Here is a 24,330-nt window from a genome sequence, read left to right on the forward strand (position 1 = left end):
GAGAGGACAGGAAAAGATTTCTGGACTGTTCACTTACATGTGGAGCGTAACAGACTAATCTCTGGGAGAGCTGGACAAGAGGGGAGGCATCGTGGCACTTCACAGGGTGATACCTGACTAATTCATGGAAAGGTGGTTAATCATCACATATTTTGGATTTTGGGGACGGACAACTTCCTTAACAGCAAGCCTCCTCTTTTAATATCCATCTAAGCAAACTGGCTATTCAGCGAGTCTCACATGTGGTGTTTCAGAGACTGGGATCTGGCTAATATCTGGAATCGGTGATCTGAAGCATCACCTAACTGCCCTACAGTAACTGCACTGCCTCCTGTATCACAGCTTCCTCCTGGGACCCGGTTAATCTCTGGGTCAGTGTGTCTGGCATGTTCTGCTTCTGCCTGCAGAGTTCTCTGCTGAAGCTCCAGGCGCTGGAGGTGGAGGGGGGCCCCTCTCTGGGTCCGTCCCCTGAGGAGAGCCCCCCTGCCCTGGGCAGCAAGGAGCAGAAGAGCCCCTGCGGGTCGGTGGAGCTCGGAGGGAAGGAAGGGAAGACGCTGGCTCTCTGCCACAGCGTCCCTGCTGACGAAAACAGCCCCCCAGGTAAGTAGCACCTGTATTTCTGTCCACACACCTGTCTGTCCAATAACGTAGGGCAGTGACCCTCAACTTACGGCCCGTGGGCCAAATCTGGCCCCAAAAAGGTGGTGGATGACCTGCCAGTCATTTTCTAATTCACAATAAAAATAAAGTGATTCACACTGGGAACGTTTTTGTATTTCATCAGTATTCATTAGCTGCCAGAGTGAGTAAAACAGCATCAAAATAAAGCTTATGGATCAATAAAGTTAGAGCGGAGGATCCCCCAAACCCCCAGACCGAGGTCCCAGCTGAGACCCCAATGTTTGAAAAGAAATCTTTTAAAATTCTAGACACATCCTGAAATCCTGGAAATGTCCTAAAATCATAGAAACATCTCAAATCCTGGAAAAGGCCTTAAAATGTATTAAAATCCTTAAAATGTATTAAAATCTTTAAAATGTCTTAAAATCCTAAAACTGTCCTAAAATCATATCAAGGTCTTAAAATCCTAGAAATGTTCTACAATTCTAGAAATAGCCTAAAACCTGAGAAACGTTATTCAATTTAGGAAATCTCAGAAATGTCCTAAAATTGTAGAAACATCTTAAATCCTAGAAAGGTCTTAAAATCCTTGAATTTTTTTTAAAATCCTAGAAACATCCTAAAATCTGAGCAATGTCCTAAAATTCTAGAAGCGTCCTAAAAGTCTTAAGAAGTCCTTACATCTAAGAAAGGACTTAAAATCCTAGAGGTCTTAAAGAAATTACCTAAAATTCTAGATAAATTGAGAAATCTGAGAAACGCCCTTAAGTCCCAGAAACATTCTTAAAACCTAGAAAAGTCCTGAAACTCTAAGAAACGTCTCAAAATCTTAAAAACATCCTAAAATTTGAGAAGTGTCAAAAAATCCTAGAAACCCCCTAAATTCCTAGAAACATGTTTGGGGCTGCTGCGACTTTTGAAAAAGTGCCCCCCAAGTAAGTTAAGTATCTCTGGTTTGGTGACCCCTCCACTCAGTCACATCAGCGTCTGATTCCAGGTTTTCGGGAGTACTCCTGCATGTGAAAACAGTTTTTGAATTCTCCAACATAGAGAGACTCCTCACATAAACCTGGCCCGTCCCTGCAGCAGAGAGACGTAAAAACTTTTGAAATTGGTGCTGCACGGTCAGAAAAAACAGAGAAAAAGGACGCTTTTGCTGAAGACGTAAAAAACCTACAACTACCACAATGCACTGGGCTGCACCAGACCAATAAATGCTCCCACTGACATATTTAAACTCATCCCTTTAATGAAATTTCCCTTTAAAGAAGAATTGTTTGCATTTGTGTTGCTCCTGAATTTAAGTTTATTTTAATCGACAAACAGATTTTCCGTGACACGAACAGGTTACGTGTAATCAGACGCTGGTGCACAGACTGACATGATCTCATCACGCTACACGCTAAAAACACTGACTGCCGTCCATATGGTTCAGACATATTCATCCGTGTTTGTGGTGAGTCTGCTCATTCTGCATGGCACGCCACCAGCACGCCACCAGCACGCCACCAGCACGCCACCAGCACGCCAGCAGCCTCGCTCCGTGTCTGTGTGTGTTCTGCTGCTATTTATAGCGCCGCATGCAGAAGTAAAACACTCTGACACTGACCGAATCTGCTCGACTCATACGCACGTCTCCCTCATCACATTTATTTTTTTGTTGTTTTTTTGTGATCAAATTTTAATCGCTCTGTGCAGAGTAGAATAACAAATCATATAAACATGACTGCATCTCATGCATGTGTCCATATGTTTAGTTTCTAAATATAATAATAATAAAATTATATCAATAATAATAAAAACAATAATCAATAAATCTCATTCCAATTTTCAAAGAATCAATACCAAAATAATAAATCCCTGAAACAGAGCCCCGTTTCATGCATATATGTTTTACAAATGTTGCATTCACTGAAGCTCAAGAAAAAAAAGAAAATTTAGATTTTTAATGACGATGATGAAACGATGCAGATTAATCATGTAGTTTTTTGTTTAAAGGTGGTTCTAGCGTTCACGGAGGACGTTCTAGAGATTCTTTAGTTGGATCTAGTCCATTCGGAGGTTTTTATGGTGCTTCTACAGATCCATGAGGTGGTTCTAGTGATCACTGAGGGTGCTGCAGAGATCCTTTATTTGGTTCTAATGATCATTTCGGACTTTCGAGGTCATTAAGGGGTTTCTCAGGACCCTTAAGATGATTCTGTACGACATGTTTCAGGAGAAGAATTAAAGTTGTTGATAGATGTTTACAGAACTTGAAGGTTCCTTAAACGCGATCACACGTGTTTGTGCGTCTCCTCAGAGCCGCTGACGGTCCTGACCCGGCCTCCGCAGTCTCCCAGACACCAGCCGTTTGCCTCCATCCACCCCGGCCAGCAGCCCCTGACCCCCGACGCAGTCCCGCCCCCCAGCCCTCACCACTCCCCCTACTCCCCGCAGAGGAGCAGCCCTGGAGGCGAGGGGGGAGGGGGAGGAGAGGGAGGAGGCGGAGCTCTCCTGCAGCTCCTGGCGGGCGGCCCCAGCCCGCTGCCCTCCCCCCGCTGCTCCAGCCTCAGCCACAGCCTGAGGTTCAACTCCGACCCCGACACGGCGCCGTCGCCGCCCTGCAGCCAGCAGTACATACAGTCAGTCTCACCTGTCTGTCTGTCTGTCTGTCTCACCTGTCTGTCCGTCTCACCTGTCTGTCTGTCTCACCTTCCTGTTCGTCTCACCTGTCTGTCTGTCTCACCTGTCTGTCCGTCTCACCTTCCTGTTCGTCTCACCTGTCTGTCTGTCTCACCTGTCTACCTGTCTGTCTCACCTGTCTACCTGTCTGTCTCACCTTTCTACCTGTCTGTCTCACCTGTCCACCTGTCTGTCCACCCTGAGCAGTCCCATGTTTAGTTGTCTGACTCAGGATCAGATTTTATGGATTAAATCTCGAAAAATGTGTTTTTATTCTTATTTTATTGACGTGTTCAGTTGGCACGGATGTTAAACTGTCCACATACTTTTGGCCGTTATGTTTTTTGGTCACTAAGAGGACGTTGGCGGTTGAGTAAAACTCCATTTTCTCAGACATGTTTTTCATGTTGCTCTAAAGCTATCGTGTTCCTGGTTTTGAGTGACGGACGACAGATTTCTGTTTTCATGGAAATCCAACGACTGGTCTCAGATCAGCTGCTCAAACATCCTCTTACGTGATTTCTGGGTATTAAAGTATTTTAAATAAAATCCCGTCAGAGTGCAGCTCCGTCCGTCCGTCTGTCTGTCTGCTGCATTAATACGTCCTACAGCAGGGACACTCAACACGAGGGCCACACAGGAGGCCAGGGGCCAGTCACAGCAGACCATATGTCTGTAGGATTTAAGGACATTTTTGGGTTTTTAAGATGTTTCCAGGATTTTAGGACATTTTTAGGATTAAGGGACATTTTTAGGATTCTACAATATTTTAAGATTCACAGACATTTTGGGGATTTTTTAGATGTTCTCAAGATTTCAGGACATTATCAGGATTTTGGGATGGGTTTTTTCTAGTATTTTCGGACGTTTCTAGGATCTTAGGACTCCTCTGGGATTTTAGGGGATTTTTAGGATGTTTCTGGGATTTTAGGAAATTTCTAGCGTTTTCGGGGATTTTTAGTTTATTAGGACATTTCTAGAATTACAGAATATTTTCTTGGATTTTAAGGATGTTTCAGCGATTTTAGGACATTTCCAGGATTTAGGATGTTTTTAAGATTTTAGGACATTTCCAGGATTTAGGATGTTTTTAAGATTTTAGGACATTTTTAGGGTTTTATGAGGTTTTTCGGATTTTAGGATATTTCAAAGATTTTTGGACATTTCAGGGATTTAAAAACATTTCTAGGATTTAGGGATGTTTCAAGGATTTTAGGACTTTAAGGGCTTAGCTAGGACCTCTGTTGGGGGTGCGGGCCATAAGTTGAGTATGTCCTGTAAAACCCATCCTCCTCCTCCTTCTTCTTTTTTGATCATCACGTCAAGATAATTGAAATATAATTCTGCACGTGTGCTTCTAAACTGTCTGTCCCTGTTTGTGTCCAGGTGTCGGGGTCGGGACCGGGCCGAGGGCTCGGAGGACCCGGAGTGTCCCTCCTCCATCGCGTTCCTCACCAGACAGATCCAGATGCTGAAGAAGAGGGTCCGCAGGTTTGAGGATCAGTTTGAGCAGGAGATGAACTACAAGGTACAAGCAGCTGACTGCAGAGCACAGTTACGACAGACAGGGTTCGTACGGTCATTAAAAACCTGGAAGAGTCATGAAGTTTGCAAATGGCAATTTCCAGGCCTGGAAACGATTTAGAAAACAAAATGTACCCTGAAAGTTTTTGAAAATGTATGAATGTATGTATGTACAAACCTGTATAATAACAAATGATGTGTTCAAGGAATGCTGGAAATTTAAAAATCCAACAATAGTTGCAAGAAAAGTTTCTAGCTGTGATAAATGTAATTTTGGTGATTTTTCTAAAGAAGTTTTTTTTTCTTTTAAAGTAACCAAAAATTAAAGTTAAGTTTAAAAACGGTTAAATTTTAAATGAAAATATCCATCTGCATGTTCAACATTCAGTTAAACTATCAGTTCAGTTGTTTAATATTTAGTGTTCTGAACTGACTGAATTTGTTCCTTCAAGTGTTTTAAAATCATTACGTTCATGATTTTAAAAAGGTTTTTCGTCCTGTTCTGTGGAGAAAATGTTAATGGTGTGTTTCTTTGTTTCTCAGCCGTCCCACAACGATAAATATTCCAACCCAGAGATGATCAGAGTGATGGGGGAACTGGCGAAGGCTCGCAAACAGCTCAAAGGTAAAACTATCAGCCTGATGTGTTCATGTCTCTGTTGACAGATTTAAACTATTTGGCCTTCAGCGTTTGCTGATTAAAACCTCCATTTTTTTTAAAGAGGTCTCCGATTAAGAAAAATTAAATCCTGGGCCCCAACTAATTTGTAAAACATATTAAATTTGTCTTTGTTTAATTATTATAAAATTTTTTTAATATATTTTGTATTTTTATTTTATAGAATTATTATTTTATAATTCCAATTTCATAACAACATAAAAAATAGAAAACTAACAATATAATAATACAAATAATGAAATATATCACCAAAAATACATTAAAAGAACATGTTAAAAAAATTAATACATAACATTAATACATATAATATATGATAAAATATAGATGAAATATGACATATATCAGATAAAATTAAGTAGATTTGTTGTAGACAGTAAACAATAAATGCAAAATGAATAATGGAAATGGGAATGTAGTAAATGTACATGCATAATGGGTAGTAAAGAAGACATTTTGAGTGTGTTTTGTGTGTGTCCTCTGCAGAGATGAGACTCAGACAGTCTGTGTTTGAGTCGAAGGAGACGGACGGAGCAGAGAACACCTGCAGGTAACAGCAAAACGGCAACACACTGACTGCACATGGACACAGCGTGGTCCTCAGGTCAGATCCATCAGTCAGCGTCAATCTGTCCTGCAGGTACGTCTCCGGCCAGCAGGGGGCCCCGGACCACAAACCCACTCTGGAGGAGACGGTGGAGTCTCTGTTTAGACGGCTGAAGGAGAAGAGACAAGCTCTGGGTCTGCCGGAGAACATGAAGGTCACTGAATGCATGCTCACTAAACCCCGTGCATTTTCTGCTCCGTCTGACTCCCCGTTTTTTTATTTGGCGTTGTTATGACGGACGTCTCTGCAGCGCGTGTGTGTGTGCATGAGCGTAACTTTTTAACAGGGTAACTAGTAAATTGTAAGCTATCACATTTCACACTTAATCTTCCCAACACAGGTCGTAACATCAACACTGACGTGCACTGAAAGGCAGAACAAGCTAACGCTTCCTCACCAAACTCTTCTTTTGTTTTTGCTCCGTTTTGTTCCCCCTCTGTGTGTGCAGGAGATGACTCAGGCTCAGATGGTGCTGGAGAAGATCACTCTACAGAAATGTCTGCTCTACTTCGAGAGTCTGCACGGCCGACCAGTGAGTCCAGCTGTTCACGTACAGTTACAGCGCAATCTAGAGGATGGTGCAAGAAATCATATCGTAACAGAAATACACAAATAAACATAAAAAAGTAGTCATGAAAATAATATTGTGTTTCTGCAAGAGGCACTTTATGGTAACTCTATAGCTTTATAAGGGATAGTTCACCCAAAAAGGAAAATTCAGTGATTACCGACTCACCCTCATGCCCATGGAAAGTCAGGTGAAGTTTATAGTCCACAAAACACTGAGTCCCCATTAAGGCGTTGCACTCATCTCCCAAACAACTGAAGTAAATAGTGACCAGGGTTCAAACATAAAAAAACATACAAACAAAATAAAACCAAAAAATGTCTCCATACTGCTTGTCCAAAGTACTCCAAGTGTCCTGAAGCCCAAACGTGCCAAGTTGTTTTGAAAAGAGTCACTGGCCTTATGATTTTAGCCTTTTTGTAGCCTGGAGCTCCTAGTGTGGGAGCTGTGTTTTAAGTGAACTATCCCTTTAATCAGTTGTCCCCTGTCTGTCTGTCTCACTGTCTCTCAGGGAGCGAAACAGGAGAAGAACCTGGTGAAGCCTCTGTACGACCGATACCAGATGATTAAACGTTTACTGTGTGCCAGCCCGACGATCCCCACTATAGTGAGAAACACACACACGCACGCACACACACACACACACACACACACTCACATTATTTTTGTGGTTTTGTTTTTGGGCTCGGTTATGTATCACTTTATGTTCTGGATTAGAAAAGATCTTGTTTTTGTTCCTATGTTTAGTTTTCTTTTGTTCATCGCTGTGACCGCAGAGGTTTCTGTCGTTCCTCTGTCTCTCAGGAGGAGGAGGACGGCTCTGATGAAGACTCCACGAGCTCCACAACACTCGATGAACCTCCCGTCCCGCCGCTTCATAGAGCGGCACGACCTGTGTCTGGCGAGGAGGACAGCGACCGAGACAGCGACCCAGCCTTCGTGTCCCCATTAGATGAGGTGAAGGCCGTCCATCAAAAACCTGCTCTCACCATGGCCAACCTGCACGAAGCATCCAGGTCTGTGTCTCTGTGCGTCCTCGCAGGCGATAAACGTGGCCGGAGGCATCATGTCTTCAAGTTGTCCATCCGTCCATCTCTGTCTCATGATATCTCGAGAACGCATTGAGGGAATTACATCGATGAACTGATTCAAATTTGGTTGTCAAGTTCAATATGACCTTTCGTCAATGTGATATCTCAAGATTGCCTTTTAGAAAAAAATTCAAATTTGGCACAAATGTCCATGTGAACTCAATTATGAACTGACAAGAATTAAGGGGCCATGGGTTACTGTGAAATTGCATTTGTCACTTTCTGGTGAATAAAATATCACCACACGAAAATGTCGAAGGAATTTCTTCAAATTTGGCACAAACATGCATTTGAGCTAAACGATAAACTGATTAGAATTTGGTGGTCTAGGGTCACCGTGACCTTGCATCAGTAAATTTCTCGTGATCATAAAATCTAAAAAGTCACATGGGAATATCTTTTGATTTGTTAGAATTTGACGGTCACAGTTCAAAGGTCAAGGTCACTGTAACTTTGCTTATGTCACATTCTTGTGACCACCATATCTCGAGGAAACATCTCCAAATTTGGCACAAACATCCGCTTGGACATGTTTTTACAGACATGGTTGGAAACTTTAAGTGCAACATGGCTCTGTCCTCCCACCAAACCAGGTCTCAGCTGCTGGAGTGTCTGCGGGAAACGAGGGCAGAGAAGAAGACCAGGCGTAAAGTTCTGAGAGAGTTCGAGGACGAGTTTTACCGTCAGACCGGAAGGTGAGAGATGAACCAAGACCTCAACCTGTGCAGGGGCAGATTTAGGTGATTTGGGCACCAGCATTTAAAGTTAAGTAAAAATAAAGAGGTAATATCAGTGCAATCTGCTTAAATTGTCTTAAAATCTACCCAAGGTGGAGCCCGTTTGTAATAATAATTTATATTATATATATATATATGTTCTAATTTATTTACTGCTTATATTAAATATTCATCTGACTCATATTTTAAATGATCAGATTTTTTGGTGTAAAATCTGAAACTGCAGAGCTCCCTGATGAATAAGCCAACTTATAACTTATAATGTGTTACAAATGATTATTTCATAATCAGACATGTTGAGTTGACATTCAAAGGTTCTGCTGCCTCAGCCTTACTTTATTCTTTTTAAGACTTCAGAAAAAAACATTGATACATTTTTCATAACATTTTATTTCAAAGATATGAAATTAGGGATGTTGTTAAATAGTTTGTTAGTTTTGTAGAAAATACACCAAGGGCAGTTTGTGGTTGATGTGGTATTGTCAAAAAGCTTCTCTGGAGTGCCACAAGGATCTCTACTGAGCCCGTTGCTTTTTTCTATGTTTATTTAAATGATACAGTTATATATACAATCATTTTGTTGTATTACTTTCTTTAAGGTTTTACTGATACTGTTATGTTTTACCAACAGAATCTGCCAAAAAGAGGATCGTACTCCAATAAAGGAGGAATACCAGGAATACAAACAGCTCAAGGCAAAACTGCGTCTGCTGGAAGTCCTCCTCAGCAAACAGGAAGTCCCTTAAACCATGTGAGACAAAACTGAAGCTCCCGAAAACACCCCAAAACTATTCCAGTGATTATCTGAGAGGAAAATGGGGCTTTTATATGTTCTTGTTTAGAGAAGAAGAAGTGTTTGAGCTGAGATCAAGCGTTTTCCTTAACATTATTTAACCCTTTAAAACCTTGGTCAACATCACTTTTCTGATGCTTTTCACAAGTATTTAAAGCTTTGAAACGGGATTTCTTTCAAAAACATGGAAAAAAGGCTAACAGCAACTTGGCATAAAATGTCCCGCAAATTGCAAAAAAATATATATATATTACAAGGTGACAAGAAAATGGCCTACAGCTTTGCTAAAAGGGAAATAGAAAACGTTTCAATAAAAAATTATCAAAGAACTTGGGGAAAAATATCAAGAAAACCAAATTTATTGTTATTCTAATAACATATTTAAAATTTGATCACCCGAAAAACTATTCACATTTATTATTTTTGCTAATTCAGGGAATTTTCTTGCATTTTTTACAATTTTCTTGCTACTGAAGTTGCTCATAGCCTTCTTTTCATGGTTTTGAAAGAAATCAAGACAATTTGCTTAGGTTTCAAAGGGTTAAAAATATTTCAGCTATGTTAGCTGCGAAGCTCCAAACCTAATAATATCAGCCAGTTGGTTGTAGCCTGACCGTCTTTTATTTCATTATTTAGTGATTTTCAAAAGGTTTAGGAGCCGGTACTTTATCGTTTGTGACGTCCATCAAGGAATACATACGGCAAATATGAAAGTAGAGTCAGCAGCTGTTTAGTTTAGCTTAGCATAAGGCCTGGAACTAGCTGTTTCCAGTGGCTATGTCTCTGCTAATGTTATGGTAGCATGGTACATTAATGCTATGAACATGCTTAAAACGTAACGTACAAAATGTTTAATGGTAACACTCTAACATTGGACTAATGTTAATGTTGTGTGGACATGTTACCTCAACAGCATATATGATGTTTACCTGCGAAATGTTTCAGTCCGTTATTAGCTTAGCCACAACTTGACACTGCTATGCTATAAGTGTTATGCTAACATTAGGCTAGGCACAACTTGACTTAACTCAGCTGTATTTTTCAGAACGTAGCTAACATACCATAATATGGTGGTTACCACAAGAGAGGGCGTTCATATCGGCTTTTCTCGTGAACACAAGCCCATTTGAATGCAGCAATGGAACCGAACCTAACATTAGCATGTTAGCACAACATTTAGCATGTTAAGGTAGCCTGCTAACATTCAAATGGATATGTTTTGCCTTCATTTTATAAAGCTGCTGACATATCAGTCGAAGCTCAGTCTTTTTTAGTATTTTTGCATATTTTGAACAATAACAGAACTCTGACTACTTCCTCTTCAAACTGTAAAACCTGTAAATACTCCAGAAAAGTTTTATAAAGTACAAAAAGATATCCGTATGCTGATGCACCAGTGGAAACTTGTATACCAGCATCCTACGGTGTGTATCAATTTACCTGCATCCTCAAATCTGAATTTTGTACAGCTGCAGTTATTCCAGTCTGCAAGGATGAAGACGTTAAAATTAACTTCGAATATGTGTTTCCTCCATCTTGTTTGAGTTACTGGACCAAAAAGTTTTTTTTTATATGGGACTAAATGTGTGTGTGTGTCGATCTGAGAGCACTTTAATCTGTCACCGGGGTTTTGCAGCATGAAGATGAGAGTTTATTTATGAATGGGACAAAGAGGCAATGAACAAATTATCGTTGGTATTTTGTATGTCACAATATTATGGAAAACAACGACATGAGATGGATGCATCTGTATTTATATCATAGCACTTTATGTCGAAAAAGGGAGAGTATTTTTATCCAAAGTCATATGTTTAATATGCAATATGGTCCGCTTTTAGAGATCAGCGCTGGTGTCTGTGAACTTTGTACGAAATTCACGAGGTCACATCACGGGCTACGATGTAGCTGATGTGTCATCGGGGCTTCCAGGGTTGACAGACTGCAAGATCTGCGATTGGCTGCTTGTGTTTTCCCGACATGTTTGTGATGGGAGTTTGTTAAGGTCAGGTTGCAACAGTATGAGACTTTAAGGATACGATAAACATCTCCGAAAATACTGCAGCATCACGGTATCACATAATTACTATTGTCATTTACAAAAAGGTTCCCTCACTTTGTCGTGGACAAAATTTCAGTACTTTTTCATAACTTTTCAAAGATTCAATATTTACTTACCGTACAAAAGCAAATGTACGTAGTATGATAACCGTCAAATTTCAAACCACAATATCCTTGAAACCGTAATATCGCTGCGATCCTAGTTCAGAGTGAAGACGCCATTCGTATTATTGTATTACTGTTACTGTGCGGAATATTAAACACATGCGTCTCATGTTGCGGAGGTGAAATCTGACGCTCACCTTTAAATCAAAGCCTATGTTTAATCCTTTACAGTCCACTATAAATCCAAATTAAATCCTAAACTTTTTACACTCACCTTCCACCACGATATCCTCTCTGACAAGAAAAAAAAACTGCATTTTTATCACAACAAATTGAGAAAACTTGAGAAACCTGATGTCAAGTAGATGGAGTTGAGTTTGGCCACCAGAGAGCGCACACCTGGAAATATGTGAGATGAAATTTTTTGTGTATCCCTGACGTCAGTGACTCGCAAAATCTTTGCAACTGAGGTGAAACCATATGAAGGTTTTGTGCCCTGAATTGTTGAACTTTAGTTTCACGTCAGTGTTGATATTATAATCATGCCTGAACTCATGCTGTGATGATTAAAAACGTTCCCTGTTGTTGTGCTGTTCTGGTCTGCTTGACAAATTTCTATACAGATGAGATTAAAATAAATATTTTTGCTATCAACACAATTTTGTCATTTTATTGGTAGAATACTTATGTATTTACACTCAGTATATTTAAATTTGACTGGTTTTAGTGTAAAATATTTGACCGTAATGAATGAATTCATGCACTGTGACTCATGAGGCATGATATTTGTTTTATTTTTGCAGTTTCCTGGTGTGTTATCCGTATTATGAGCTTGTAAGTGTGTTTTGTTTCAGGTCCTGAAAACAGACTTGTTCCAGAAAGTTCGGAGGCTTTCTGAGAGGCGATGTTCAGGAGCTGGGACCTTGCAGGAATCTCACTGATAGTAAAAGCTGGCGGCGACTCTGAAGATGTCTGACGTGCCTTCGTATGGCGTGATGACGGGTCGAAGGCCTTTCCACTGTTTGTAGTGTCCGAAGTGTTTGATCCTGTAGGAGCCGCTGGGGGCCGACGGGGGAATGTGCCACTCGATGGTAGAGTTGCTCTGCTGATTCGAACCCTTTAGCCAGTGAAACCTGCAGAGAGAGACGTCCTATAAAGTTCTCAAATACAACTGGAGTTAAAGGTTAGTGTCATATAATATAACAAGTATGTTTACTTAAGTGTATATTCACCTAAAAATAAGAATTGCTGTGTTTTTGTTACTTTAGATTGAGCTGTTTATCTACATAGGGAACAGCTTCTCGTCTACGGAGATCCTAATGTTACCGCCATTTGTCTGCATTAGTCCCAGCCCATTCTCACTCCAAACTCTTCAAATAGCACTGTTCTGTCAGTGTTTTCGGCCAGTCAAGGTGGCTTTTGGCGTACGCCAAAAGCCACCTTGACTGGTATTCCCCTTTAGACTGGTATTCCCCTTTAGGCTTTTGGCGTACGCCAAAAGCCACCTTGACTGGTATTCCCCTTTAATAAAAGTTAGGAGGCATGTTTCTAGATACTATTCGCAAATATGTACAAAACAAATTGGGATGGGAGCCAAAACCCTTGGAAAAGAATTGTCCTGCACACCAATATGGCGGCGATATCAACGCACAATTCAGTGAGCAATGTGGCATCTATGTGTATATAAATGTCTATGCTTAACGCTACCTGGTCTATGTAAATTACCTGGTCTCCCATGATGCATCAGTATGGACAACCTCCCAGGTGTTTGTTCGGTTGTCATAAATCTCCACTGTAACAAAAGTTTTATCTCTCTGTAAGGGACAACAATACAGAGGTGGTTAGACAGAAAGCAAGAAACAAAATAACAAAACTGCAGAGAGACAGAGGAATAATGAAACAAATACAAAACTAAATAAAAAAGATAAAGAAGTTTCTGGTCTTACAATGTCTCCAGAATGTCTGGGGTTCCCTGCTACAAACGTGACAGAGACCACATCACCCTGAAAAACATTAAAATACTTAGTTACGTTCATATAAAAACAACAGGGTGTCGTCAGCAAAACGGTGGTAGAAAACCAATATAGTTCAAACTAAAAAAGGAAAGTGACCAAAGGGCAGCAGCATCTTCAGAGTTAAATTAACTGGGCCTGGTACTGAGCCCTGGGGGTCGCCACAGAGGGAGACTGAATGTCCTACCTGTCTGTAGACGGGGTAGACCTGCTGCAAGACGTCTCCGAAGCTGCTGTTCTCTGGTTTTTTATCAACAGGTGCATCAGGCAGCAGATTAAAGAGATTCTTCTCAAAGAAGGGAGGCTGTGGTCCTCCCGGCAGATCTGACACTCTGTCCTGAAAGCAGAAAAGTTATTATTTTCACCTAATATTTGTTAATTTACGTCTCTACACTAACTTTTTCCAAAAGGTTTATGGGTGGGCAATATATATCAAATATACTCCATGAATTGTGGCTTGTTCCACGTGCAATATATAAAATGACTATATCCCAAACATCAAATGGTTCTCTAGCTCTCCCACAAAAATACACAGATGCCTTTGCAGAGCTCAAGACCGTGACGATTTAGTCACATTTTGCGACCACGGAGTACCACTGCAATTTGCAAATACTATTAATATATGATCGGGTAGGCACTAACCACCTTGCCTACCCTGACCCACTTTACTGCTTCTGAGTAGATTTATGGATGTTTATTCGAATATACAACAGACATTTGAGATCGTCCCAAAGTGAAAGCGTCATTAAATAAAAAAAATAAACAAAGTTTAATGTCTGTGTTCAGATCTGACCAAACTATGAGGCAGAGAAGATTATTTTTTTCACAAATTACAGCAATCAATAACAATTGAAATCCAGCATAAGAATACTGTCTCAGTGCTTTTCATTAAAGGTGTAACCTGTCAGTCTCACCTGTGCGATGGCTCTGGCGAGGTCTCGGTATTTGAGCAGGTAGGCACTGAGCGTGTGTGGACCGTAGATGGTGGAGGCTCCTTCATACCGCTGCACCTGAAAAACACAGCTCTCAGTTCATGATGAACCGTCAGTGTAGTTAATTTACTTTATATTTCTGTGAGTATGGTGGACACTACAGTGCCTATGAGTCTCAGCTGCCACGTACCTGGTACTCTTCAAAGGTGGTGATATAGTGAGTGTACACGTTACTCAGGCCTGCGATCACCACCACCGAATCCCTGAATGCCCCCTCTGATTCGAGCTCCTGTCTCACACACACAAACACGGTACCATCACATGACATGTTGCAGGTGTGATGCATTACTTATGTATATGTCCACATTGTGTCTCACCTGTTTGACAGCTTCTCTTAACCTCCTCCCCGACATGGTGCTGTTAGTGTGCAGAGCAAAGAAACAAAGTGAGGATACATTTATCATGAGGTCAGGATATGAAAAATCTGGAGATTTAGGCTATTGCTATTCCAACTCACTGTACCCCCAAAATAATGTACAGAAGGCCCCTAAAGCACAATGAAATATGCAACCCAAACCATACTACACTGCACATCTTTTAGTCCCCAGCAAACACCCGCCAAGTATAAAGTAGATCGGATAAGCGGTTCTTAAAATATGGGAAGGACTGACAAAGTTTACACACTTCACAACACACAAATATTTTTTATTAGTGGTATTATATATTGTCATTCATAATAGGCTACTATGTATTTTCAATAAGGATGCACGATAATTATCAGCCTGATAATTGGACTTGTGTCATATGCTGATAATAATAATAAAATTTTGGCTGATAAATAGAACTGATAATAATAAGCATAAAGTGCTTTGGTTTCACCCGTGTTGCCATGGTTTCGCTCCTCCAGTACTACATACACTGCATTATGCTGCATGTCAAACTGCTGCTGCTAGATCAGTCCACAACATGTCATCAGTCAGCAGCAGTTTAACCCATTGTTTCTTTTTCTTTTTTTTTAACTCTTTCACTGCCAATGACCTGATTTTCCATCAGTGTGTGTTTTTGCTGTAGTGTAGGGGACACTGTTACGGATGTTATGCAATAGAACATTTCATATATTTTTATTAGTAGTGGTATATATTAATTATCTTATGTATTTTCATTAGTTGTGTCCTGTATTATTGTTCGTATTATACATTCTCATCTGTAGTGTAAATATTATCAATAGTATTATATATTTTCGTTAGTAGTATTGTATATTATTACTTGATTTGTGTATTTTCCTTTCATATTTCATATTTCACATGTATTATCATTTGCATTGTGTTATTTCATAAGTACTAATAAAACATTACGTCATCTCTCCAGGAACAGCTACAACAGCCACAGAGCCGATGGTGATGATCTGAACATCGATGATCTGAGGATGCCACGGTAGAGGCCAGTTCATCTACACACACACACAAAACACATAACAGCTGTGCGTTCACAAACAGTAACACACCACTACCTTAACATCATTTTCAACCATCGCAGACTGGTTGTGTCTGTTTAAGGGCTTGTCCTCACCTCTCCCGTGTTGAACAGGATTGGTTTGGGATGATGACACTCCTGTGTCTGATTGGATGGCTCACCCAGGAGAGCGTCTCTGATCCCGTCCCAGAATGGGTCGCCCTCCACAGCGCCTTCACAGAGAGAGACCGTCGGGTTTATAGGGGTTCAAACCGATAACAGCAAAATGACAGAATCATTTTGGAGAGACCGTAGAATCACCTTGAGTGAAGTTGAGGTCTCCTCCTCCATCTGTTGTTCCTGCTGCAAAACTGTGACCCAGAGCTGGTTTACATGTGCTGACCTGATACACAGAGACATATACGCAAATATTGATGCACTGAAATTCATTAAGGTTAAATTAATTGACAACCAAAATCTAATGATTTCATTCATGAGTCCAAGTGGATGTTTGTGACAATTTTGAAAGAAATCCCTCAAGGTGTTTTTTTCCAATTGCATTCACTCCAATGAGGTGGAAGCAAAGTCACAATGACCTTGACCTTTAACCACCAAAATCAGCAGTTCACTGTCTTAATAGGCTGTCTTTGGACATGTGACACATATACAAATTGATATTGAGTATGGGAGCATGGCTTTAACCTGTTGTCTGTAATATGTTTTCGTTGTTGCTGACCGTATGTGTGTCGTCGATCTGAACTGTAACATTCGTCATGTTGACCCACTGATGGGCTGAGTGAAGGAAGCCAGTCACCTCTTCAACTGTGTTAGCATACAGCTCCTGCAGGGGGCAGCAACACACACATTCACACATTTCATCAGTTGTGAAAACACAAAATTGACCTTTAATTCAACACTTTCTAAAAGCCATGTCCTCACCTTAGAGTAACAAGTGTACCCTGTGGGGACATGGGTTTTTGTCCTTATTAGGCATGCAAGTCCCCGCGAAGCACTGTGTGACACGCTTGATGTCCCCACAGTGTAGTTAAAACAAGTGTTTTGTGAGAACTTTTCATCGATTACATTCATACACTTTTATTAAAATTAAGTAATACTACTAATTATTAATCACACAGACAGATACCTTGGCCTTACTGTAGATTTTGTGTCCGATGATCTTCGTGCTGTCGAACATGTCGTCCGAAGGTCCAAACGCTTTACACATCATAGTCTGAAAGACATACGGTTCCTGTTTACTGTATTATTGTATTGAGTGTGTGTGTGTGTGTGTGTGTGTGTGAGTGTGTGTGCTTTCTCCCCCCTCCTACAGGGCAGGAGCGGTTGAGGTAGGCCCGGGGTAGTCCGGTGTTCATACAGTGAGGTCCTCTGGTGTTCGGACTCACATCGCCGAGGTTACTTGAAGAGAAACCAGCAACAAAGCCTCCCTGAAAGCGCACACACACACACACACACACACACACACACATAGTCTGTCGTACTTTTTAGGTTTAGTTTAAAAAATAAAAAAAAATGGAGATTGGACCTGCATTTTGTGTCTCAGATTACCTCATCCCCAATACATACATACCTATAGTTTTAGGATTTTAGGACATTTCTTGGAATAAGGATATTTCAAGGATTTCAGCACATTTCTAGGATTTTAAGACATTTCTAAGACTTCATCACATTTCTTAGGGTTTCAGGAAATATATATTACATATACTATTTTTATAGGTTTTTCGGACATTTCTAGAATTTTAGCGCGTTTCTGATATTTCCAGACTTTTAGGATGTTTTTTAAAGATTTTTAGGATGTTTCAAAGATTCAAGAAATTCAGGACACTTACTGGCTTTTGGGACATTACTAGAATTTGTCCTAGGTAGGACAATAGGATCCTATCTAGGACCTCTGTTGGGGATGCTAGAGATCCTCCACTGCCTTTTTTTTTATATAAACAAGCTCTATTTTGATGCTTTTTTATTCCCTCTGGCACCCAATGTTTAATACCTTTCCAGGTAGCTCTCCAGGGTTTTTGTCCTGCTCCATCAGGTAGGAGGCGTAGCCCATGTTGTCGCTGCTCACCATTTGGTTGGTGTAGTTCATGCTGACGGCATGAACAGCGAACCAGCTGTGAGGAGGGACAGAGTCATATTGAAAGTCAGACCAGAGTCTTTACATTTAATCACTGTGATATTGTTTTGTTAGTATTATTATGACGGGAAGGTGCTGTGTGTTTTTACCTCAGCATACCGATACCGTCTCCGTCCAGGTCTGTGAACTTCAACACCAACACCTGTTTATCTGTGTTCCACTTATACCTGAAGCATGAATAACAACATTAAGCAATAAAGGAAAAATAAAGGATTTTTTTTTCTTTCCACAGGTTTCAGTTAAAGATTGAATGCATTTTTCAAGCACTTTTTAGAATTATGTCTCTCAAATCTTCTGCACAAATTTGTTAAAATCCGTGTTAATGAGCACACAGGTGTGGCATTGTGTTGTTGATCATATTGCACATTTTAGAGTGTCTTTATGGTGATCATTCCAGTGCTTACCTGTGTTGTAATGATGCTGTTTAATCAGTCACACCTATCAGGTGGATGGATTTTCTTAGAAAAGTGCTTACTAACACAGATTTTAACAAATTTGTGACCAAAATGGGAGCAAAAACAAATGCGTTGCATCTAAATATTTGTTCATTGTATCTATAAAATGAGCAGTTTACCACCTTTTCTCTGTCCCTCTCTGTCTGTGTCTCTCTGTACCTGTGTCTCTCTTCCTCTGGGTTGTTCAGGTAGGAGTGAGGACTTCTGTTGATGCTGCTGTCGTCCAGCTCTCCTTGGCTCCTGTAAATCCTGCCTGGCCTCATGTTACTGTGGGCTATGTCTATACTCTGGAAACAAGGTATGACTCATTAACACATAGTACATCAGGTTATGTCTGTTCTTTGGGTAACAAGTTCGTTCTTTCAGAAGTTAAATGTTATGTTGGATTATGTCTGTGTTTTGGAAAAAAGATTTAAATTGTTAGTACATTACATCAGGCTTTGTCTATATACTGGAAACAAAGTTTTACATTCAAAAATAGATTTTTATGTCATGGATATGTCTATATTCTGGAAACAATAATTATACTGAAATACAATTTAAGAGTACATAAGGCTGTGTTTATATACTGATGGTAGTTTTACTTAAAGAGATATGCACGGTTCACCTGGCCATGTCTATCTTCTGTTAAAGTTCAGTGTTTTATTTAGTCTCTGCAACTAATCAGTTAAATCACACACACACACACACACACACACACACACACACACACACACACACATACACACCTTGACAATGCCATTGACCAGCGGCTCGATGGACGCCTTCATGTAACCTTTACTGCTGATCATAAACAGCGTGTACTGGAAGTATCCGGCCAGTCCACAGTGAGTGTGAGTCCCACTCAGGACCACATTATCCTGACGGTACAGATCCCCGTATTTCACTTTCAGCGCTTGCAGAACCTGCATGCAAACACACGTTTTTATTTACATACATTCTTTAATCTTATTTTGTTTTGTTTTTTGACACCATTTGTTGACGCTCCGTGCAGTTATGGCTTTAAAACAAGCAAGAAAGTCTACATAGGGCGGGCGGGAGTGAAGATGAATGGGTCTAACAAACTCTGGACTTACGCTTGGGGGCCCGGCTGTTTGTGTCCTGTATAAAATCTAAAGTAATAACTATGTATGTGGCACATACTAGAGATGTGTCATGTTATATTACATTACATAAGTAACAAACTTATTTTAAGCCAAATCATTATGTATTTTTTGAAACCTAACCAATCGCTCTTGTTGCCTAAGCCGAAAGAAGTAAACCTAAAAACAAAGTTTGCTACTTACATAACTACGTAACTAGTATGCATGCTAGACTTCTACCTGTAATTGAGTATTTTTGTTCTCTGAAATACTTTTACTTAAGTAAATTATCTAAATACATCTTCTATTACCTATGTGTACTTTGTGTGTTTGTGTGTGTGTGTGTGTGTGTGTGTGTTCACCTCCAGGCGTAGCCTCTGTGATATCATCCCTACGTCTGCAGTGACGAACACGACTCTCCGCCTCCCGTCGTCGATGATGAAGGCTCGGCTGTACAGGCGAGTGTGTATGCCTGCAGCTGTCTGCTGAGGCTTTGCATAACCCATCTGAACACACATACACACACATAATTATATTCATGCACTAATCGGGGAGTGCCTTTGCCATGTATCTGGTCTGCAACAGTGTTTGGGTGGGTGGAGTGTGTCAGGTGGCATCCACATGAATGCCAGGACTCCCAGGACATTACACTGTAATGAGATGATGATTAATGTCCCTCTGGTTCGTCTGCCGGGACTGCGTGCTTACCTGGTTCTGTACTCTCCGGCTCCACGACTATGTCTCCTACATGCTCCTACACAGTACCATTACCTGTTATTGAACTGACCTGTGTGTGTGTGTGTGTGTGTGTGTGTGTGTGTTTGGGCAAACGTCATTAACCGCTCACCTGCCTTTTGGCCTGGTGCAGCTTCCGTACTAACCAGGCTTCCAGATACCTTGAGGACAGACTTTGCTGAAGTGTTGAACTGTACTGTGTGCCCTGCGCCTGCTAATACGTGGCATTAAACACCGTCAGTAGCTGTTCCATGATTCATCTATATGTTTGTCCCTGTACCTTTTTGTTGTCTTCTCCTGTCGTTTGCACCTTTAGTTCATTCTTTAGTTTTGCACCATGACCCAGGAAACACAGTTACTTCCTGTAGGTGCTGTACTGCACTGTATATGGATAGAAGACAGTAAAGCGCACTTATCTTTTGTGTGTTTATCTTTTATCCTGACTGCTTCAGACTAGACAGTGTGTGCTGGAGGTCAAGGTCTGACATAACCAACAGAACCACATCATCTGCAAACAAGTGATTCAGAGTCTCCAAAAACTTTGCATTGAGATACAGAGAATATGGGAAACTCTCCGTTTGAGTTTGAGTTTCTGGTACCACAGAACTAAATATGTTTCAGGTTAGTCCCACACATAACTTGAAGATCAGGTTAGCTTTTGGGATGTAAAATTTGTCTGATTTGGTGCTGAGATTCAGGACTAGATAGGTCCAAATTTGAGAGTCTCTTGGAACCATGTGTTGGACCAGGGTACAAAGGAGGACACTGGAGCGCAATAATCTAAAATTTTGAAGCAAGTCCAGCAAAAAGTCATGACAATTACGCATTTTAAGTTGTTTTTGCTGCTAAACACTACATTCTGGCTTAATTGGACAACCAGGAGAGAGTCCAATCTAAGTGGACATCTGGATACCCGGGAGTCATTACAGCCTATGTGGGCATTTGGAAGTCACTGTTGTCCAAAAAGACACCTTGGAGTTGTTACGATCTCTCCGTGGACACCTGGATGATGGTGCCTCTTAGTGAAGACACTTGGTAGTTGCTACCATATATGTGAATACCTGAAAGTTGTTACCCATCTAAGTGGACACCTGTGAGTCATGATAGTCTATTTGGACACCTGTAAGTCATTAACAATTCTACATGGACATCTTGAAGTTCTTACCGTCTATGTGGACACTTCGAGGTCGCCATCGTCTAAGTGGATACTTGGGAATAATTACCATCACAACATGAATGGAGACCTGGAGGTCTTACAGTTTATGTGGACACCTGGTAGTCGTCTATGTTGACAGCAGGTGTGTGTGTGTGTGTGTGTGTGTGTGTGTGTGTGTGTGTGTGTGTGTGTGTGTGTGTGTGTGTGTGTGTGTTGTTACTGACCAGAGGGATATCGGCTGGAGGCCCTGTGCAGTCGGCTCGGCCCACTCCGATCAGGTACGGTTTGTGCTGAGGTTCTGGAGTGACTGGATCTGGACCTGACGATGCAACAGAGAATGGTAACTGTTATTTTTAAAGGACTATACTGCTGCTCTAATTCACCAAATTATTGTCAGTTTTTAGAGTAATTTCCTTTACTTTTTATGAAAATCCAACTCCAGTGACTTGAAACTTGTTGCAAAAACAAAACCCATCACAGTCAATGTTTAGTTGATGCTGACTTTTTTTGTCAAATGTTTTGTAGTATAAGTTTGTTTGTAAACAACAAACCTGACTTCTTTTATTTTATTTTTTGTTGAATCACTCAAAGTTGACTTTGGTGCCATCTAGTGGTTACATTACTTCCTGAGATGATTTGGCTAAAACTTATATCAGATTTTTTAACTCTACCCTTCATTTCCATGTTCCCTCTTGCCCCATGGAGCTGAGTTACAAAAACACGTGCATGAAAACTTTTCTTATGAAACGGGGTAATCCTTCAAAATCCTGATACATCGTCAATATGCTGGTGTTTACAAAAACAGGCGCGATGAGTGTTGGTGAACATTACAAATATGCCGTCTTCTGCTGTGGTGAAATAAATCCTTTGTGTGGGCTACGAGCATCATTTTGCAGGCTAAAAATGTATATATATATATATATATATATATATATATATATATACACTGCTTCATTACCAAGCCACAAATGGTGCTCTGTAGCTCCGATGTACCCTGCCACCCTGTCTGCTACTGCTATTGATATTAGAGGAGCACTAACAAGTGCAGCACCTTCACTGCTGGACTTTGGTTAGAGTCTGGTCGAGTGGGAATCTTGGCTTAAATCTCAAAAAAAAAAACCCCACAAATATATGGTTCCTTTTTTAAAGGCTCAGTTTATTCCTAAATCAGTTGGCCATTATATTTCTTCCCCAATCAAACAGGGAGAAATAGTAGAATGTTTGGGGTCTATTTGCAGTGGCGGATTAATCCACGTTTGGTGCTCCAATGTGATTGTGCTCACCTGTTTCTGTTTTCCAGGTAGCCATCAGTGCGATCAGCGTCACGCTCACAGCCGTCATGATGATGAACAGGACGCCCAGCGTGACCTCCAGAGCAGAAAGACCGCAACACGCCGTCTTCCTGCCGGCCATTCTGCCCGTCAGCGCTGGAGGGAAAACACTGGGTGAGTTTTGAAGTCATTTCAGATTTATTCTTTTAATAGAGTCTCCTGAGTAATGTGACCAAACTATAGGTTCATGTTGGGATGTCCCGTTTAGAACCCAAAATGATCCAGAGTATGAAAGAGAAATGAGTAAACCCGAGTTTTGGTTGCACCAGCTGTTCAAAAATCCTTTGTGAAGTTTAAATGTAAAATCCTTTACAGACTGTAGAAACCATCAGCTAGTAACTCCCAAGTTCTTAAATCATTTTTTTTTTAAAAAAGTGTCCAAGAGCCTTTTCACACCTGAAAGTGTAAAGCAAGGTTTGTGTTTTTGTTACCCTTTGAAACCGGGAGCGACGTCACTTTTCTTGCTGCTTTCAGACGCCTTTCACAAGTATTTAAACTTTTGAGCTCTGAGCAAGTTGATGCAATTTCTTTCAAAAACATGAGGAAGAGGCAATGCACGACTTGGTAAGAAAAGCTCCAAGAATTGCAAGAAATTAGTAGATTTAGGCAATTATCATTTTTTTTAAACTTAGAGAAAGTAAGTTAATATCATAATAGCTTATTTCAAAATTTGTTTTGTAATTTTAAGCACTCGTTTGCCTTGTTTGCTAACTTGTGACGTAATATGTCAACCATTAAAAGCTCCAGCAGCGACTTGCTGTAAGGGGGCATATCAGCACCTACCGTGGCACTGCCGGACATACTTCATCAATAAACGGGTTCTCCTCCAGCACTTGTATACGGGGACAAGGACAGTACCCAGCTAGCAATTTTGGGTTCTAAAAACGTTCTAAGAATGTTATAATGCAACCAATGCAACATTTTCGTAACATTTTCAATGGCAAGTTTTCTTTTAATTTTCAGAAGGTCTAAAAGTTAAGGTAACATTCTCCATAAACATCAAGAAATGTAAAAATAATTAAATAGATAAACAAATATATATCAGTTAAAAAACAAAAATAAACAAGAGGGGAAAAAAGTATATATAGTATCTAAAAAATATAGATAAATGTTTTTTTAAAAACATTATTTTAAATATATCATTATTAGAATTATGAATATAGTTTTCCTGACATTTTTAATAATTTATGTTTTTAATTTTTTTTTTTTTTTGATTTTGCCCTATTTAAAAAACACATTTTCAAGTAATTTTCTTGTCAACTTTACTAATTTCTTGCAATTGGTGGGACATTTCCAAGTTGTTCCCTGCCTTTTTCCTCATGTTTTTCAAAGGAAATCAAACCAGTTTACTCATCTGAATGCAGCTCAAGGAAACTGCTGATGATCCCAGTTCTTAAAGGGTTATTAAACAGCTGCCGTAAATCACTGCATGGTGAAAAGCTACTTATTTCTACTCAAAAGGCTGCTCTGAGGTCGTTTTCCGTTCAGCCACCACAAGTTCTGGACTCCACAGAGGAAAAACAGGCAGCATTCAGACGCAAAATCAGTCATAAACTGAGTAAAAATGACATGCTGGAAC

The 24,330-nt window shown here is 40.3% G+C and overlaps 2 protein-coding genes across 3 annotated transcripts; one reads left to right on the plus strand and one right to left on the minus strand.

Annotated features, from left to right (window-relative positions):
- Positions 1-343: 343 nt before the first annotated feature.
- On the plus strand, positions 344-12,336 carry LOC121958734 (protein FAM13C-like). Of its 2 annotated transcripts, XM_042507840.1 has the most exons (12): positions 344-600; positions 2,924-3,245; positions 4,672-4,813; positions 5,353-5,434; positions 5,972-6,035; positions 6,126-6,246; positions 6,541-6,624; positions 7,172-7,267; positions 7,465-7,676; positions 8,345-8,446; positions 9,120-9,239; positions 12,299-12,336. In XM_042507840.1, the coding sequence occupies exons 1-11, from the start codon at positions 387-389 to the stop codon at positions 9,232-9,234; spliced, it is 1,554 nt and encodes a 517-aa protein (XP_042363774.1). In that variant the 5' UTR covers positions 344-386; the 3' UTR covers positions 9,235-9,239; positions 12,299-12,336. The 2 variants fall into 2 exon arrangements, with proteins under 2 accessions (XP_042363774.1, XP_042363773.1); XM_042507839.1 differs by lacking the exon at positions 12,299-12,336 and having other exon boundaries at positions 9,120-9,377.
- On the minus strand, positions 12,317-22,859 carry asah2 (N-acylsphingosine amidohydrolase 2). Its single transcript, XM_042507838.1, has 20 exons — positions 22,704-22,859; positions 21,645-21,733; positions 19,892-20,035; positions 19,176-19,352; positions 18,607-18,734; positions 18,082-18,159; positions 17,849-17,969; positions 17,161-17,285; positions 16,985-17,072; positions 16,577-16,681; positions 16,162-16,243; positions 15,958-16,073; positions 15,744-15,838; positions 14,766-14,805; positions 14,579-14,677; positions 14,371-14,466; positions 13,644-13,793; positions 13,391-13,447; positions 13,170-13,258; positions 12,317-12,577 (listed from the first exon to the last, which is right to left on the minus strand). Exons 1-20 carry the CDS (start codon positions 22,831-22,833, stop codon positions 12,379-12,381), a joined length of 2,208 nt encoding a protein of 735 aa, XP_042363772.1. The 5' UTR covers positions 22,834-22,859; the 3' UTR covers positions 12,317-12,378.
- Between the last annotated feature and the right edge of the window lie 1,471 nt (positions 22,860-24,330).

This window comes from Plectropomus leopardus, chromosome 19 (genome assembly GCF_008729295.1).
Source record: "Plectropomus leopardus isolate mb chromosome 19, YSFRI_Pleo_2.0, whole genome shotgun sequence".
Classification (NCBI taxonomy): domain Eukaryota; kingdom Metazoa; phylum Chordata; class Actinopteri; order Perciformes; family Serranidae; genus Plectropomus; species Plectropomus leopardus.